This window comes from Callithrix jacchus, chromosome 11, assembly GCF_049354715.1.
Source record: "Callithrix jacchus isolate 240 chromosome 11, calJac240_pri, whole genome shotgun sequence".
NCBI lineage: Eukaryota > Metazoa > Chordata > Mammalia > Primates > Cebidae > Callithrix > Callithrix jacchus.
In genome coordinates, this window is record NC_133512.1 from 105,374,976 (window position 1) to 105,394,785 (window position 19,810).

At 40.2% G+C, this 19,810-nt stretch overlaps 1 protein-coding gene across 3 annotated transcripts in view; it reads right to left on the reverse strand.

Moving 5' to 3' along the window:
- MGAM (maltase-glucoamylase) overlaps window positions 1-19,810 on the reverse strand; it is a 118,808-nt gene that overhangs the window by 56,270 nt on the left and 42,728 nt on the right. For all 3 annotated transcript variants that reach the window (XM_035254556.3, XM_035254555.3, XM_035254557.3), the window contains 15 exons: window positions 18,534-18,650; window positions 17,840-17,994; window positions 16,225-16,309; window positions 14,703-14,759; window positions 13,394-13,518; window positions 11,037-11,125; window positions 8,951-9,000; window positions 8,379-8,546; window positions 6,751-6,903; window positions 6,210-6,410; window positions 4,271-4,425; window positions 3,006-3,174; window positions 2,650-2,746; window positions 1,850-1,962; window positions 356-481 (listed from right to left, as the gene is read on the reverse strand). In XM_035254556.3, coding sequence (XP_035110447.3) covers window positions 356-481; window positions 1,850-1,962; window positions 2,650-2,746; window positions 3,006-3,174; window positions 4,271-4,425; window positions 6,210-6,410; window positions 6,751-6,903; window positions 8,379-8,546; window positions 8,951-9,000; window positions 11,037-11,125; window positions 13,394-13,518; window positions 14,703-14,759; window positions 16,225-16,309; window positions 17,840-17,994; window positions 18,534-18,650 — 1,860 coding nt within the window. The remainder of the gene's footprint in view (window positions 1-355; window positions 482-1,849; window positions 1,963-2,649; window positions 2,747-3,005; window positions 3,175-4,270; window positions 4,426-6,209; window positions 6,411-6,750; window positions 6,904-8,378; window positions 8,547-8,950; window positions 9,001-11,036; window positions 11,126-13,393; window positions 13,519-14,702; window positions 14,760-16,224; window positions 16,310-17,839; window positions 17,995-18,533; window positions 18,651-19,810) is intronic.

Below are 19,810 nucleotides of genomic sequence, written 5' to 3' on the forward strand. Positions count from 1 at the left end.
ACTGGGTCCCCTCCCGTCTTCCAGTGAAGGAGAAGGTTCATTTCCTTTACGTTTTGACTAAATGTTTGGAAGTCATAGGAAAGAAATGGAAGGAAGAATGAGGTGACAGAAAGAGCCTGGGGCCAGCCTATGTCCCCTTCCTTTGACAAACCACAGTGAGTCTTGAGCTACCATCTCTAGAAGATGGAAACAAGGGCCCTTACCTGTATTACCATGCTGAGGTGAGGCTAAATGTGATATTGTCTGAAAAAGAATGTTATGTCTTTATAGAATCCCACAAACACTAGACAAATGAACCCAGACACAGAGGCACTGGGTTAGTTTTCAAACTCCAGAGCCGTGACTGAGAACGTACATAAGGGATCTGGGCGGCCACCATCTCATCATACAAGCTGGCAATCTCAGAGTCGTTCTGGTATCCATAGCGACACAGCTGGAAGCCCAAAGACCAGTAAGGAACCATCACAGGCCGGCCAATCAACTAGAAAATAGACAGGAAACATCAGTCCTCAGAACAGAGACACCAGATTGAAGTTTTTCATGAAGTAATAAGAATATTTTTCCATGCCCCAGCTAGACAACTAACAAATTTAAATCCAGACCAAATCTGACAGGATACGGGGCCACTGGGATTCTTGAAGAAAGCTTTCTGCTAGACTGGAGCTCCTTCTTTAAAATTCTGGAAAAGCTGATTTTACTCCATTCCTAAAGTCACTGTAGGTAACTGGTTAAGAAGCTCAAAATCTGAGGTAAAATGCCTGGCTTAGCATATAGGCTCCAGTCCTGCTAGTTGTGTGACCTTAGGCAAAGGTTCAGTAACATTTTAGTGCTTCAGTTTCTTCATCTGTAAATAAGGGAAAATAACAGTATCTGCCTCATAGTGCTTTTCTGAGGACTGAATGAGCTATTACGGGTGTACTGTTCTAACATGCAGCAAGTAATCAATCAGTGATGTACAGTAGGCAGTACATAGCATTTGCTGCTGCTGCTACCACCACCTCAGTCACCACCATCATCATCACGATTTTCACCATCACCATCAGTACCACCATCATACATCCCCGCCATCTTTACCATTATCATTACTCTTCACTATCATCACCACCACCCCACTACCACCCCACCAGCATCCCCACCATCAGCACTATCATCACAAATACTCCAACCAACACCACACTCCTCACAGTAACCCATAGTCACCACACTCCTCACAGTAACTACCACCACCCTAACCACTACCACTATCATCACCTTCACTACCACAAACACCAACCATCACCACCCCAACCATCACCACTATCAGCACAAACACTACCAACACGACACCCCCATACCAACCCAGTCACCAACACTACCACCACCTTAACCACTACCACCATCACCACCACTACCACTAACACGAACCATCACCACTCCCACCATCATCACCATCACAACACACCCATCACCTCGACTACCACCACAACCACCACCACCATAACCACCCCCCAATATACTCACCATCACCATCACTACCACTACTACCACCATCACTATCACCATTCTCATATCACTATCACCACCGTCACCCCTACTGCCAGCATCACCATCACCACCACCATCACCGCAATTACTACCGCCACACTACTGTGGCTACATCACCACTATTACTTCTGCTATTCTGCAATGCTTACAGAGGCTATCAATTGAATGGTCATTAGAATGTATCTATTTCTCCTTATTCTATAATCTCTCTCCAAGAAAGACCAATAATTCCAGTTATCATCTGAGAGTTATACGAATGAATGTGGGTTCTGGTACACAGACTGTGCTGTATACATACTTGATAAACAATTGGATTTCCTCCTACCTCAGTGTACTGCTGGGTGACAAGCTCTGGAGTGGGCCCCAAGAACACATAAAAGTCCAGAACTCCCCCCGTGGTACGATATGTCAAGGCAGGCAGGGGCTGGAACGTCACATCTGAAAATGAAGAAAAATGCTAACACAGCTGGAAACCTTCCAGGTTAGGAATTATACCTGAAAGCTACACCTTCTCCGTTTTCCTGCACCCTCCCTATCATAGAGTAGTAAGGGTGGGCATTTTTCATCATATGCACACAGAACTGAAGAAGTTAACTAGAAGTCTATAGGTCTCATTTCTGGGTTTGTTTCCCTTTGGCATATTTTATATTTGTCTTTCTACTTCTAAATTTATTATTCTAGCATTTCAACTTTTATTTTAGATAAGGAGATATACGTGCAGGTTTGTTACATGGGAATATTGTACGGTGCTAAAGTTTGGGGTAGGGATCCCATTACCCAGATAGTGAGCATAGAATCTGATAGGTAATTTTCAACAAACCATACACTCTTATACTCCTAGACAAACTTCTCTGACCCACAGCTGTACCATCTTTCAAATTATGTAACTGGCTCCCACCTCCAAGATATTTGGGACCCACTTGGTGTTACTATCTATGCCTTCTTATGTAATGTTTGCATGACATTAGACTGAATAACCAGAAAGGTTAAACACACAAAAAATAAAAAACAATCCCCGTAAAATGAAAATTTTCACTTCAAAAATCTGTTAGGCCAAACACATTCTAATTTGACTCAAGAATGACTTTTACCCCCCAAAATAAGAAAAGCGCTAGATGGCCTTACCCATGGCATTGCTGTTCAGCAGGAGCACTCCATGGGCACTGCCGTCCTCCTCCAGCCCCATGTAGTAGGGGTGGACACCATAGGAATTCTTCTTGTACTGGGGAGTCATGGGGAGAAGCAGTAGGAGTTTAAAAGACATTATGCCTGAGAAAGAAACTCAACAAAACTGTGCCTGTTAAGATGGGTCTAGTTTTCTCCAGGAAATACACACGGGAACCAAAGGAGCCTGGGAATTGGCCCACTCATCTAAAAGCGTAATGCGACGACCAAGTGGAGTTTGGGAAGATGAACCCCAAAGCATGCGCAGTGGAGGTGGAGAGAAGCAGAGACACAGATCCCAAACGCTCTGTCCTTACCCCTGGAGGCTGGTCTCGGGAGAACATCCCCCATGTGTGCCAATTCAAGTCTCTCCTGTAGGACCTGTGCTCAGTTTCCCCAAAGCCATAGAGGTACTTGGAGGGAAGGCGGGTGGAGATGCGGATAAACATGTCATTGAAGGTGAAACCAAGGAGCTGAGAGTCCCAACTGCAACACAAAAAGGCAGATTTGAAAAAGAAAATGGGCTTTTCTCTCTGCTTGCAGCAGCTGACTTTTCAAGGACAGCAGAATGCTTGATTACTACCCAGAACCCATTCATCTCCAAAACAAAATATGAACTCAATTTGATTCAAATATCAGAGATATCCTCACTAAAAGCCCAGAAGTTATTCTTCATTCTTCTGTTTCCCTCTATCACTGCCTCCTTTCAGTGGTTCTCCATGATACAAATCCAGGCACTCCACAATCTCAGCTGCGACCACTCCACACCAACACCGTCTTCCACTCTTGCACCCCTCACTGCATTTTGTTCATAGCACTCAAAGTGATATTCCTACGAGGATCTCACCTCAGGTACTCCCCTGTTTGCACTTCTATGTTTTCACATGAAAACATGAAGTCTTCCATGCTGCCCCTGATCTGAAAACAACCTTGCATCACAGCTTCATCTCCCAGCACTCACCTGCTTACTTGTCCACTGCTCCATCCACACAAGACTTTTTCTATTCCTTGGCATGCCAGCATGCTCATCTCATGGCCTATCCACTTCCTAGTCCCTCTGTCTAAAGGTGCTCTTTCCCTTCTCCCTGTCTTATATGTGTGGCTCCTTCTCATCCAGGTCCTATTACAATGTCACCCTCTCAGCAAGACCTACTCTGATTACAATATCAGAAGCAGCAACCACATCATAACTCTCAATTACCCTGCTCTTTTGCCTACACAGCAGTTTTCATTCTCCCAACCTGCTTTCTACACTGTAACTTAAATTATCTTTGTTATTTACTTCTTATGTTTTTGTCATGATAAAAGAAACCTCAGCTGTCTATAAGAAGCAGCCCCTAACCTAAAGAAGGAACCCCATAAACATTTGTTGGATGAATCCTCAGACACACTCGACTGCCTCAGTAATTACATCCAGAATGCTAAAGATTTCGCATAAGAACAGGTCTCAAGGAAACAACTCATTCATGGATCTGGAAGTGGACAATGTGATGATTTGAAACAGGACACCTTCAAAGACAATGGACCTGGCAGTGAATGTACAGGTAGCCATCAACTCTGAGTCACACTAGAAGCCACTCACATTATAGTGCCCGTACTCTTCCGGCGAATTTCAATTCCAAATGGATTCTTCTTAATGAGGACATCATAGACTTGACCCTCAGGGCTGCTGGCTGGAACCCTGGGTGTGTTCAGAGGGACTGGGACTTCATACCGATTGTTGTTGGGATCATAAATCTGGGCCAGATGAGATAGATGTTAGGCAAATATAGTACTCTTGAAACCTATACCCTTTGCAGGATATTTTTTATTTTTGGACAAAAAGTTCAGATGCTATGTTTCTGTCTTCTTTAAGCTCATGATACCTGAGATGTAATTAATATGTCAGATAACAATTTCAGACTTAACATTTTTCTGAGTCTTTCATATCTCATTAGTAAGGCCTCTAATTCCATAATGTACTCAATGGAACACTGGTCCTAACTTGGAAAATCATTCTGGAATCAGTGTGGTATTTAAGAATATGTTACTTGTTACTCTGTGTGTGTATATAAGTATATATAAATACCTGAAAACTTTTCTGAATTGAAAAAAAGACCTGTCTCCCCAAAATGAAATCTATTTGATTAAAGTAATCATAATGTTCTTGCTGAAAGTGGTATCTAAACTGATTCATGAGTACCTGCTACATCTCTGCCTGACACTACTAGACAACAGGGATATGAGGTGAATACTGCAATATTATGGTTTTACAAAATTCATATGCTAATGAGAAGTGAAAGAGATCAGCGCACAACACCTCGGTGATGTGTGCTAAGGAAGGGCTATGTAGAAGTGCTATGAGATTCTAGGGAAGGAAATGCCTAACATTGTCTCTGGGAGACAGAGATGGTGTCATGGGAGAAATACAGGCTGAGTCTTAGAACCTTTGTTTGGCAGTCATGAACCAAACAAAGAAAGGAGATCAAGTCATTCTGGTGAAGAATAACAACCACAAACACAGAGAGTGTTGAAGTGGGCCAGAAAGAGGCAAATGCTTTGGGAAGAGCTACTCTGTGCTCAAGAGGTAGAGTAGGCAATGGTTAAGGTGAGAACCCCAAGGAAATTCATTCACTTCAAACCCATTAGGTGCCTACAACATACTAGTGCCATGATGAGGATATAAATATACAATAGCGTCATCCCTGCATTAGAGGATGTACAAGAACTCAGATTTCGAGCTGATGTCAGATCGTAAAGAACCTTTCAGGCCATGCGACAATGTCCTGATCACTTTCACTGACTCTGCCAATAACATTACAGTGCTGTCTGCCAGGCTCTGTCTCACACTACAGAAGCACAAAGAGGAAAGGGCATATTACTGTCCTTGAGAAGCTTAGTTTAATAGAGAAATAGACATAACAGCTAGTCCATATCTAGTCCTTAAATATAACTAAATCCTGGAAAGGAATTAAATTCCTGCACATTGTTGCTACTTTACAGATATCTCAAATTCAGTATCCCGAACTGAACACATCATCTTACATTGATCAAGCACAACCCTTTTCAGTCTTCCCATTCTGGTTGATGTCAGCCCCATCCATATTAAGATGCAAGCTACAACACAGTCATCAATCTTGATGCTTTGCTCTCCCTTGTCACCTGTTTGCAGTCAAGCACCAGATCCTGTAATCCAACCTTCTCAACCTCACACAGGTCCACTGTTCTCCACCTTCGTTTCAGTGTCTAGTCCAAAACCAATCCCTTATCTGACCTACTCAACTGGTAGCCTCCCAACTTGTCTCTCCATATGCACTCTGGCTCTCCCAGCCATTTTCCTAACAGTAGCCACAGTAATCTTTTCCAAACAGAAATCAGGGCAGGTCTCATTGTTCCCTCAATGATTTCTCAATGCTTTTTGGATAATTGTCTAGTGTAGTGCAGCATGATTCATTTATTTTGGGGTTCTGTGACCTTGGCCAGCAAATGGTAATGGAACTGAAAAGGGTCTAATCAGTCCCTGATTCATGTACTGTGTTTACCTTGAACTGCAGCATGTCATTCTTATGGTAAGTTACATCCAGGCGAAGGGGGTTCACAGGTGTGGAAGGGAAGGCAGTGGCATAAACAGAAGACTTTAAGGAGATGTCAGCCGTGGCCCCATGTGAATTATATTGAACATCACTGACAGTGTATAGATCGTTGACAAAATAGCAAAACGGGACTCCAGAAGAATTGGATGCCTGAAAAGTGAGGCCAAAGTCATAGATCAGCACAGCATGTGGTCTGAAAGTTCTCTATCTAAACAGCGTTACAAAAGTCATTTTATAGGGCGATAAAGCCACCCTATCACTTATAATTTGGCAATAGCATAAATTTAAATTCCTGGTTTCCAAGCAAAATATCTATTTTTTAAAGTCTTACACACGTCTCCACCTACTTGTCACATTCAGAACAGATCCCTTTGGAAGTCCTTTCTTTGTATGCATTTTAAGTAATTATGTAAATAACAGTGCTATGCTTATGAAACTACAGATTAGGTGTGGAGATTTTCATGTGCATGAACCCCATCAGCAAAGTTACCTCCCAGATGCAGCCACGGGCAGCACAGTTTTCTGCAGAAGCACCATTCTCATCAGGGTAACAGTCTATTTTTTCTTCGTCCCTTATTTTTATGTCCCACTCCACTGTGTATGCTTCTCCCAGGACAAGATTGATGTCTGTGATAATGGCAACCTGTAGGAATGCAGGAATCACAAGGAAATTCATCTTTAGGAGAAAGGCCTTGCAAGATCTGAGACTTTCATTTTAAGCAAAAAATAAAAATAAAAAAATAAATAGAAATTAGATCAGACTTTCAAACATCCAAGCAACACATGACTTTAGCTTACAAGAAGAGAACTTTACAGTGTGGGAATCTATTTAGCAGCAACAGGGCAAACATCTCCACTGTAGCAGAATCTTATACACAGCATAATGAAAACAGTTAGGTCAAATAGAACCTGTCACGATCATTCCTTATTCTTTTCTACCCTGACTCCTCTTAGCCCTCTGTATCCTGTTAGGAAGTCTCTCTTTAACATGACATATGGTGTCATCCTAAAGTGAGTTGATGCTCTTGATCTTCAACCCCCAAACCAGTATCCCCCATTAGCCTGGAGTGGTAGAATGAACACAGCAAGAAGAATCATATGACCTGGTTATCAGGCCCACATTTTTGTAGAATGTTGAACAAATAATTTGTTTTTATATTTTTTAATTTTAACGTGTATATAGTAGGTATATATATTTATAGAGTACATGAAATATTTTGATTCAGGTATACAATGCATAATAATCACATCAGGGTAAATTGGGTATTCTATTTCATTTCTTTGGGTTTCAATTTTAACAACAGTAAAATTGATAAGTTAAAAAAAATCATTATTTTTTTTCCATTTCTAACATCCCAGGCTCCTCATTTCTCTGAGCCCAAAAGCTCCAAATCTAAAACCTTCTTTGAATCCCATTAATTCAAATATTTAGTATTTTTCTAGTTATCATTGACACATCTTTAAACAGCACCTCTCAATTTAAAGTTATCACTTGTCTGGAGTAATAAAATCACACTCTAAAATCACAATCTAAAGATGATCATCCTTCTCCCAGTCTCCCACCAGTCTAAACCATCTTGTTCTTCCCTGTTCTACTAGTCTCCAACCCCCACTCCCACTCCCAACAATGCTCACAAACAGCAGCACAGCTTTCATTCAAAAATCAATATGAGATCCTTTAAGAATTAAATCAAGTTGACACCTAAGACCCTCCAAAATCTGACCACAAGTTTCCTATCCAAACTAGTTGTTTTTGAAAACTGGAACTTACCTACGCTAGTCATACAAAATAAACAGTTTAATAATGTAAGGCTGTTCCACACTTTCCTAACTTTGCTCTTCTTGTGTCTTATCATAAGTATTATTCAATTTTTGGGAAAAGGAAGTGAAACCAGTTAGAGAGAGCAGAACACTGAGAGGCAGAGAAGGGAATGAGAAGGAAAACACCCAACTCATTCTAGCTCTGGGTACCTTATTTTTTTCCCCAGCCCTCTAACTTCCCCAAAACAAGCCCCCAAGGTGCTCTGGTCCTTCAGGAACCCATGCAACCTTGGCAAGAGGGAACACCATGATGCTATGGAGAATTCTCAATATACCATCTCAACAAAATGGTTTTACCTTCAGGTTGGAATCATAAGTGACTGTAGGAGAAGTCTGACTTGGGACACCATTGTGTTTCACTGTAATATTGCTAGGTTCCTGTGTCCCAAGAATTTTAATCTCATTAAATGCTAAATTACTGGGGTCCTTGTAGGTTGATTGTGAAATATTCACCTCCAAGCGGTTCTGCAAAACAAGTAAGTCTAAGTATGCACAAAGATATGCCTGTAATACCCAGATTCTCAAGTCACTCCAACATTTCATTCCAGACCTGACACCCCCCCATCGCATTGCATTCCTCTCTGCTTTCTCTACTAGTGTGTTCTCAATAAGTACATTATTTTAATAATCCTCTAATTTTAAAAAATAATGAAAACACATAGACATTTAAAAACGGTATTTAGAATTGCTAGCTGCTACATTAATGCCTCCTTTTGAAAACATCCATGAATTCATACATTCAAATATATTCACCTATAGCCAATAATGTAAAAAAAGTTACAAATATCATCACGCATATATACAAGCACAGATGAGCTGATGGTCAGACAGAAGCCCACACCTAAGATTCATAAAAATGTGCTACTCACTTGAGTGACAGAAAACTCACATAAAAGATACACTTTATTGGCCACAGTATCTGAAAGTGAGAGAAAGACAAGTCAGATTCAGGTCTGCCCACCACAGAAAAAATTTCACCCTGCCACTCCTTTCAGCTACATCTTGATGTCACAAATGGCAGTACTTCCTTTTTCTTATGAATGAATAATATTCCATTGTATATGTGTATCACGGTTCTTTATTCATTCATTCATCAATGTACACTTAGACTGTTTCTGTATCTCAGATGTTGTGAATAATGCTGTAATACACATACAATAGATGTGAGTATATCTCTCAAAGATACTGATTCCATGTTATCTGGATATAAACACAGAAGTGGGATTTCATGGACTGTAAGGAAGTTCTATTTTTAATTTTTTGAAGAACTTCCACACTATTTTCCTTAATGGTTATACCAATTTTCATTCCCACCAACAATCTACAAAAAATCCATTTTCTCCACATCCTCACCAGCACGTATCTCGTCTTTATTTATAATTTCCATGCTAACAGGTGTGAGGTGTTATCTCACTGTGATTTTTGGTTTGCAATTCTCTGTCATTCACTGACATTGAGCATCTTTTCACACACCATTTAGCCACTTGAATTCTTCCTTGGTAAAATATCTGTTCAATTCCTTCACCCTGTTTTTAATTGGGTCACTTGATCTTTTGCTACTGAGTTACATGAGTTCTTTATATATTTTTTATATTAATCTCTTCTCAGATAGGTGGTTTTCAAACATTATTATTCACTCTGTAGTTTGCCTTTTCACTTTGTTGACTGTTTATTTTGCTATGCAGAAGTCTTTTCGTTTGATGTAGTCATGCTTGTTTGTTTTTTGGTATTTTGCCTTTGCTTTTGGTATCATATCCAAAAAGTCACTGCCAAGACTAAAGTGTCAAGGAGGTTTTTTCCTGTTTTCTTTTAGAAGCTTTCCAATTTCAGCCCTTACATTTAAGATTTTAATTTTATTTTTCACAGTAGCCAAGATATGAAAACAACCTAAGTGTCCATCAATTGATGAATAAAGAAATTACAATACACATATACAACAAAGTATTATTCAGCCATAAAAAAGAAAGAAAATTTGGCCATTTGCAACAGCATAAATGAATCTGGAGGACATTATACTAAGTGAAATAAGCCAGAGACAGAAAGTCAAATACTGCATGGTCTCACTTATATGCGGAATCTAAAAAAGTTGAGTTCATAGAAGCAGGCAGTATAACAGTGGTTCTTAGAGCCTGAGGGTGGGGAAAATCAGGAAATGCTGGTCAAGGGTATAAACCTTTAGCTATTAGATGAATAAGTTCTGGGGATCCAGTCTAAAGTATGCGTGGTGATAGATGTGTCCATTAAAATAGCTGTGGTAATCATTATACTATGACTGTATATATTAAATCCTCACTTTGTTCACTTTGAATAAATTTCATCTTTATTTTACAATTAAATAAATAAATTTTTTAATCTACAGATTGTATTAGATGGACAAGAGTCTCCAAGACCAAGTCATTGTTTTTCTTTCTCTTTCTCACAGGAACATTGCAAAGGTTCCCTTCCAAGGGCTTTCCGGGCATATGTCTCAAGGGAGTCTATTTCCAAAACTTGAAGCACAGGTATTGCTAGTATACTGGAGCCATGAATAGGCTAAAAAGTATAGCTAGATGAGTGCACACTAGAACAGTATATTCTCACTGCCTCTACGGCAGGTCTATGATTTTTACATCATCAACATTTGGTCATAAGAACTTGGAGAGGAAGACATTAACATTGACTTACAGGAACAGTCTTGAAACCATCTCTTCTGAGCACCCATTGACAATAAAATGAGAGCCTATTATAGATATCACTGGCCAATGGGAGAATTGTCACAAATAGAAATGTATTTTTCTTTCTTTGGTAGTTCATCTACCACGACCTCTGAATGGTGCAACCAGAAACAAAATACTTAAGTGACTCTTGCTACTGTGTCTGGTGAGATTTCTCCCAAAGCTGAATGACTAGCAGGAGTGAAGGACCTTAAGTCACAGGTGCAGGCTTTAAAAATGCAACATTATCATAACTGCTCACCCTTCGTTTCCCCATCATCCCAGAAAAGTTCTCCTTTTGCTTCTTTGTTCTCATCTAGGGCAATGATAAGACCAAGAGGGTTCTTTCGACTGTGGGAAACAAGATTCAAGAGACAAAGACAGGAGTCAGAGAATTTTGCCAACTGAGCTGAGAATGTTTCCATCAAGTTTCAAATTGGAAAAGTTACTAGCAGCAGATGGTTCTGTTTTCTTCAGGTACAAACACAAAATTGACAGGCGCATCTATCTTTAATATCAGTGGTGTCACAGGAGATAGAAATATCCCAAACAGTAGCAATAATATCTATGTTGGAGGCAAGAATTCAAGCACCAGAGTCACTGCAATAGCTCAAATGAAAGCTGCTTCTGCAACTACTATTTAGAACACAGAGTATGAGAAGAGAAACAAATCTTAGGCAATTGGTTCAGTCAGATCACTTTAGCATGATGCCCTCAGGAGAAGTGTCCAGTGCTGTGAGGAAGATACGTTTTCGTCTGCCTAAGGAGTATGTTGTTTTCATACTCAGAAAACAACAACATACAATAAGATCCATCTATTTAATGGTAACTTATCTGATTATTGTTTATTAGTTTGTTTTAAAAGAAAAATCATTCTAATTATCTACTTTATAATTTAGAATAGGAAACACAAAACATTCCTCAAAGACATGGTAAAATAGATGGACATAGAGGAAGAAAGAGAGGGAGACAGCAATTTTCACTTGGAATCTCTCCTCACTCTGTCACTCCTCTAGGCAACCTCCCAGTTTCCTGGATCCTTGAAGGAAACTAACACGATGCCAGTTGGAAGTAATTCCTTGCTTGCAAACAGAGAAGAAGGTAAATCATCTCTGGAGAGACCCACGTTTATAAGGTATCACAGCTTAAAAACAAAAGATCACCAAGCACACAAGGTAATAAGTCAACATAAAAGTAAGTCAGCAAAGACAACTAACAATAGACTTAGATTTTCTTAACACTTCAGATAATACAATTTTCAAGCACAGAATATACAACTATGATTGAAATGCTCATAGTATTAAAGAAGAAAGAGAAAATCATCTAAGGAACAAATATATATATAAACTGCCTGATAAACAAATACGTATGTATGAAAAATGACAAGAAACTTGGAAGTGGCGGTGCTTCCTCTGCTGGAAGATTAAAGAAAGATTTCCTGCTGATAAATAAGTTTTATTTGGATCATTAAGACTGTACCAGGCAAAGTATGTTGGAAAGAAAAAGGGCAAAAGCTCTAATGCAGTAAAATACACAGGTATGTTTGGGAAATAGCAAGTTTTTTGGCATGGCTGGTCTGTACGTACATGAAGGTGTGGCAAGAGATAGAGTTGTCAAGGTAACGTGGTAGTAGGTTGTGATTGGTTTTGAATACCCTATTATTGAAAGAGTTTGGACTTCAAGCCTGGGAGCAACCAGTTGAGATTTTCATTTTGGAAAAAAATAAATTTGGTATTAGTGTGCAGAACAGCTTGAAGGTGAACAATTAGAAAAATGAAGCCAAATAGTATTGGATTTAGGAAAATTTTCCATTAGTATTGTAAAAAGTCAACAATTTGGAAAATTAAAGCAGTAAGAGAAGTTCAAAAGAAAAGACAGGTGTCTGGCTTCCAAAGAACTCTTAGTCTATTAAAGACAAATAGGCTAATACTCTCAAAGGCATGAAGATATAAATGTGCACCTCTTCAGTACAGATGGAATCTAGAATGTTGGAATCAACTGAGTATAAAAGAAAATTCAGTGACATAGCAATTTGAGGTTTGCAGAGGGTAATTTTTGAATCTAATTTTGAATCACAAGAAAGAAATCTTAGTGGGAGAAAAGAAATAGGAAGCTGAGATTTCTAGGAGGGTGGAAAGTGAATCCTGACCCTCTAGAAATAAGAAAGAGTGAGTCAAGAGCAGAGAAACATGGATAGGCTACGTGGCCAATGCAGACAGAGGGATTAGCTGACATGGTTTGCCCAGAATTGAGAAGCATCCCAAGAGGGGAGATTTTGGTGCTAAAACTGCAACAGTCCTGGGCAAACCAAGGAGGCTGATCCTGGCTGTTAGCATGTTTCAAAAAGAAATTCAAAGGGTTTAAGGAAGTAAATAAACTACACTCTTTCAAAATCCATCTGGATACAGCTCTAAATCAACAGCTTCTTGAACAGAGGTGGAGGGAAATTCAAAACAGATTTTGAGGACACCCCACTCCTCCTTCTTCACACACCCCGATACCCTTCCTCCCCAAACTCCACATGGTGTTTCAGCATCCTGGTGCTTGGTCAACACATGGGGACAGAAATGACTGGTTTTGTCAGCATCCTCCTTAAAGGACACTCCAGCTATACTATACCTGGCCAGAGTGGTTGTATTTGGCTGCTGTGTGGGGAAGATGTAGCCTCCTCGAAGGTGAAGTCCAATTTTGTCTCCAGGAAGTTCCATCTCGACTTTTTGCTTCCTCCATCTCACTTGGCCCCCCTGATGCATGCAGATAAATCAAACACACTGGCATGACAGCACATTGTCCTTCACTGACTATCTACACGCCAAGTGATCCACAGCTCTCTCTCCCCTTTCCAATTAGCTGAATTACTGTCTAGCCAGGCGATCAAACAAGAGAAGAAAAAAAAGGAACGACATGTTCGGCCATCAGCTGGGGGTTTGAGAGAACATTTATGCCGTGCTGAGGCTATTTGCTATATATTACATAAACCGATAGTTCTAAACATGTAATGTGATTCCTGACGAAGCTCACATTGTCCATCAGTTCCTACAATATTCATTTAAGAGATACTATGGGCTGGGTGCAGTGGCTCACGCCTGTAATCCCAGCACTTTGGGAGGCCTAGGAGAGCAGATCACCTGAGGTGAAGAGTTCGAGACCAGCCTGATGAACATGGAGAAACCCTGTCTCTACTAAAAATACAAAATTAGCCTGGCTTGGTGGTGCATGCCTGTAGTCCCAGCTACTCGGGAGGCTGAGGCAGGAGAATTGCTTGAACTGAGGAGGCAGAGGTTGCAGTGAGTCAAGATTGCACCATTGCACTCCAGCCTGGGCAAAAAGAGCGAAACTCTATCTCAAACAAAAAACAAAAAAAGAGATACTATGTCAGTCTCTAACTTATTGTAGAATAAAGTATATGAAGGTATTTTTTCACATTTCATCATGACTGATGTTAGGGGTTTAGGTTAACTTTATATCCAGGTTCTGCTATTAAATTACAGAAAACACTACAAAAATACTCCTCAGCGGCTAGGCACGGTGGCTCACGCCTGTAATCCCAGCACTTTGGGAGGCCGAGGAAGGTGGATCACGAGGTCAAGAGATCTAGACCATCCTGGTAAACGTGGTGAAACCACATTTGTAATTATTCTCTATTAAAAATACAAAAAATTAGCTGGGCATGGTGGCGCTTGCCTGTAATCCCAGCTACTCAGGAGGCTGAGGCAGGAGAATTGCTTGAACCCAGGAGGCGGAGGTTGTGGTGAGCCGAGATCATGCCATTGCACTCCAGCCTGGGTAACAAGAGGGAAACTCCGTCTCAAAAAAAAAAAAAAAAAAAAAATACTCCTCAGCCCATAGATGGATTTCTCTCTCTCCAGATAGGTAGCTTGTCTATGCTGCAGTCTTAAGTAGTAGAAGAAAAGTCAAAATTACTTACAGTCTCATAGTCATACCAGACAGCATCAGGCACATATGCCATCACTTTCTCCACACCCTGAAATTAAAACAATATAGTGTCCCCTGAGGGAAAGAAAACAGATTTCATTTTTTTCTCTAGGGAACTTCTTAATCACATACAAAGAGAGTGGGAATGCCCTTTCCTTTCTCTGTTATTAATCCTTTCTTCTGCCTCTCCTCTAATATAAATAATAGAAGCTATAACTCAGCAATGCAGAGAGAAATCCCAAATGTAACCACATTAGAAATAATAATAATAAAACATGTATGGTGACAAACATTCCAGCTTTACATGACCACCTCATTTAATTTTCCCAACATTCCCAAATGATGGGTACTATTATTATTATTATCGTTACACCTCTACAGATGAGAAGCCAGCACAATAATCACTCCAGATCACACAGGCTCAAAGTGGCAGAGAAAACAATCACATCCTGGTCAGCCTGACTTTAGAGTGAGTGCTGGGTCACTGCTCCATCCTGCTTCTAGGTCATGGAGCAAGTCAGGATCTGCTATGAGAATCTGAGAACAAATAGGACCACTCCTGATATAGTTTGGATGTTTGTCTCTGTCCAAATCTCATGCTGAAATGTAATCCCCAGTGTTGGAGGTGGGGCCTGGAGGGAGGTGACGGGATCACAAGGGAGGATTTCTTATGAACAGTTTGCACCATTCCCTTTGTCTGTCCTCGTGAGAGTGAGTGAATTCTCGTAAGATTTGGTTATTTAAAAGTGTGTGGCAGCCAGGCGTGGTGGCTCATGCCTGTAATCCTAGCACTTTGGAGGCCAAGGCAGTCGGATCACCTGAGGTCGGGAGTTTGAGACCAGCCTGGCTAACATGGTGAAACCCCACCTCTACAAAAGATAAAAAATTAGCTGGCGTGGTAGGAGTACCTGTAATCCCAGCTACTCGGGAGGCTGAGGCAGAAGAATTGCAAGAACCTGGGAGGCGGAAGTTGCAGTGAGCCAGAATTGTGCCACTGCACTCCAGCCTGGGCAACAAAGTGAGACTCCATCTCAAAAAAAAAACAGAGTGTATCACCTCTCCTGACCCTCTATCTTGTTCTTGCTTTTGCTATGTGACATCCCTGCTCCCCTTTGCCTTCCTCCATTACTGTAAGCTTCCTGAGGGCTCCCTAGAAGCTGCACAGATCATGCTTCTTGTAAAGCTTGCAGAACCGTGAGCCAATTAAATCTCTTTTCTTAGTAAATTACTGTGTCGGGGATTTACAGCCATGCAAGAACAACCTAACCTAACTTGTGATATAGAGTTTCCAGTAAACGCTTCTAAACTGGTTGGAAAGTTGATCAAGAAAAAAAAATTCTAGAACAGAAAATGTGTAATTATCAGATGTCTACCATCTCAAAACCTAGCATACTCTCTTTGAGGCTGACTCCATCAGAGATGTTGGAAATGAGTTTCGAATAAGGAGAGAGGAGTTTGCAGGGCAGCAGGAACAGAAGCAGAGATCCCTAGTGTATCTCTGTGGGAACACTTACTTCATCCAGAACTGGAGTGATGAGGAGGCCAGGCCCCCATAAGAACTGTTGGTGCACATCCCAAGTGTTGTTGTCCCCATAGAACCTAGTGACAAGAGAGACAGTTCACTGAGATTTATTGTAGCTCTACTCACAATCTGTTGAAAGCATGCAGGCTGGCAGCCTGGGCAAACCTCCCAAATTATTCTGTGACACCTACTCAATCCCCAATGCACTCCTAGACAGGTTCCCCTTCCCCAGCCCACATCTCCTATTCTTCCCTCAGGGTGAACAGATGTTTCCATTCCAGTATCTACGCCAGGCAGGTCCCAGGCTTGTAATTCTATTTTCCATATCCCTCTTTTTAAAAAAAAAAAAAAAAAAAAAAAAAAAAGAAAGTAAGTTATCTGAGATCCAGACATTTGCATCAACATGAATGGAACTGGAGATCATTATGTTATATGAAATAAGCCAGGCATATAAAGACAAACATCATATGTCCTCACCTATTTGTGGGATCTAAAAACCAAGAACTCATGACACAGAGAGTGGAAGGATGGTTACCAGAGGCCAGGAAGGGTAGTGAGGGGTTGGGAGGGAAGTGAAGATGGTTAACAGGTACAAAAAAAATAGAAAGAATGAATAAAATCTACGATTTGATAGCACAATAGGGTGACTAGAGTAAATAATAAGTTAATTGTATATTTAAAAGTAACTTAAAGAATGTAGTTGGATTGTTTATAACTTGAAGGATAAATGCTCAAGGGGATGGATACCCCATTCCCATAATGTTAATATTTCACATTTCATACCTGTATCAGAACATCTCATATACACCATAAATACATGTACCTGCTATGGACCCACAAAAATTTAAAATAAAAAAATAAGTTAAACAATCAATACATTTCAGAACTTCAGCTGAGTATCAAGAAACTAGATCTGGTTATCCAAAGTACCAGGTAATTTAATATTTCACTTTTTTCTCTTTCAGGATATCTGCATTTTGACAAGACATTTCATGAGCAGACAAAAACGTCCCAAAATAATGAATATATAATGGCTTGATATGTGCCTGAGGGCCTCATATGTCACCCACATAAGGGAGTTGACTGTACTTCGACAAGGAAATGCCTTTAATTGCCCTGTTTTAGAATTAAGTTAGAGATGTTCATTGCCTGAGAAATAAGAATTCTGAAATTCTACAAATCCTTTAAAATATCCTCATTTGTATTTATATTATAGGCTCATTCCTACAGCTTGAAAATACTTCTGGCATTCTAGTGCATTACAGAAGAGACCATCACAGACAAGATTTCAAATCCTTTAAATTAAAGAAACTAAGAAAAATATGATTTGTCCGCAATATAGTTAGTGAGTGGCATAACAAAGAAAAGACCCAAAGTCCTATGACTTTTAGTCTAATTCTCTCACCAAAGGGAACAGGTGAGGCTTACAAAAACCAACTAGGTATTCCAGTTAGATAGAGTGATAGATTAATAGAGATAGATGATAGATATATAGGTAGACCTGAATAACTGCCTGAACTGTTTCAATTTTCACTCTGATATTTGATGGTATAGTCAGTGTCATTCCAGACACATTAATAAAATTTGAGGAGGTTCAGCGAACTTACTCATGCAAAAGGGGCCTGGCCACCGTGTCCCCTCGGCTGTGGGCACGGAAGAAGAGGGTGTACAGGTAGGGCAATAGAGTATAGCGGATGTTAAGGTAGTGCCTGGAGGAATTCAACAGCAGGGACTCAGCTCCAAAGGAAGCAGGATCCTGGTCCTGCAAAGAAATAGGAGTCTGCAGTTGTGGTTTGGCTGCAGGATGGCAGAAGCATCTGCAGAATTCCAGACCTCATTCATTACAACCAGGAATCTCCCTCCTGAATGACAGGGGCCCAAGTTGCAAACCTCACTTCTGAGCAGTACCAAGTAAATGTCTCCCTTGGGGTTTCTATTCATCCTGGCTCCCTCATTCTTTAAGACTCCTCTCTTGGGAGACTGCAATTTAAATAATTTTGAAGTATTTCCTTGTTTGCTTCTTATTTAAAAGTAAGCAATGTAGATAAAGTGTACAGAAATTTGACTAAAGACCTTTACAGACTTGCCATCTCCTTGAATGCAGCAGCAAATAACAGGCTGAGGCAGTTGGGCATTTCGATGATACAGCACATGTTCTGGTTAATTGCACATGATGGTGCAAATTAGTGTAAGTGAAGACCAGGTAACAGATTGGCTCAGCAGATTTTTGGTGAGGATGTAAACAGATCTAGTCCCAATGTCCACCAAATGTATTCTGACTGTGTTTCCTAGGACCCTTACCTTGTAGCCTTGGCCATTGTGATTCCTAGAAAATGGATAAAACGCACCCAGCTGCATCCACCGCCTACAGAGCTCCTCAGGGACGTCCAAGGCAAAGCCACATATGTCAGCACCCACCTGGAAGGACACATAGACAACAGGTATACCTCACTTCCTTCTGCCACTCTTCTTTGCTTTCCACCAGGGACCTCCCAACTGAACCTTGCTTAAACCTCTGACTTAGGTGGCTAGGAGGGTGGTCAGAATTGAGCCACAGCCTGTGTTCACTCTTGAATGCTGGATGACTTTAAGTTACTCAACCCTTCTGTGCCTCACTTTTCTCGTTTTGTTAGTTAGTACTAAATAAGTACACAGGTATTTAGTAAATGAGTGGCATAATTAAGTTGTATGCTTTACATATAAGAGCTTTTGGATTCATAGTACCTAGTAATACTGTTGATATTATTATTTTGACCTTACCATTATCAGCATTATTTTTCTAAAGCCTAACTCTGACCATGTCATTCACCTATTAAAAAAACTCCAGTACCTCCTTGCTGTTCATCCTTTTAGCTCTTTAAAACCTGGTTTGAACCCACATTTTTAGCATCATTTCTCATTCCAGTCCCACACACCAATCCTTATAGATACATCAAATAATCCCCCTTATACTGTTTTTGCTAACCTTTATTTCTCAGTATTAAAATGAACTTCTCCTCTCATTAGTCAGATGAAAAATACTCACTTTTCGAGTTTAATTTCAAATGTTATTTTTTCCATGAAGTGTCTCTTGACTCCCTGCCTTGATTCCTTTTGTCCTTCATAATATTGTCAGATGAATCCCTTTCTTGGGATCTCCCACAACATTTAACTCATATGTCCCTGTTGGTCTTTTTACCCTAGTTTGTCATATTTAGTTATTTACACATATGTCTCCTCTTACTAAACTGTAAACCCTCTGGGCAAAGAGAAGGTGCATCTTTACCATATTTATGCTTTCCTTCCCTCTCACTATGCCTACTATGCTCAAGACCTTGGACATTGTAGGAGCTCAATTCATAAAAATATGTTGGATTTAACTTAAAAATGCCAAAGCCCCTAGGGTGCTGGCAATGTTACAGTTCTTGGTACTATCTTGGTACTAGATACACAGATGTGTTCAGTCGGTGAAATTCATCAGCTGTATTCTTAAGGATACATACACTTTTCTGTATAAAGTATGTTATACTTTAATAAAAAGATATATTCCAGCAAATATCAAAGTTGCACCTTCTATCTTCCTACAGTAGTACAGGAAA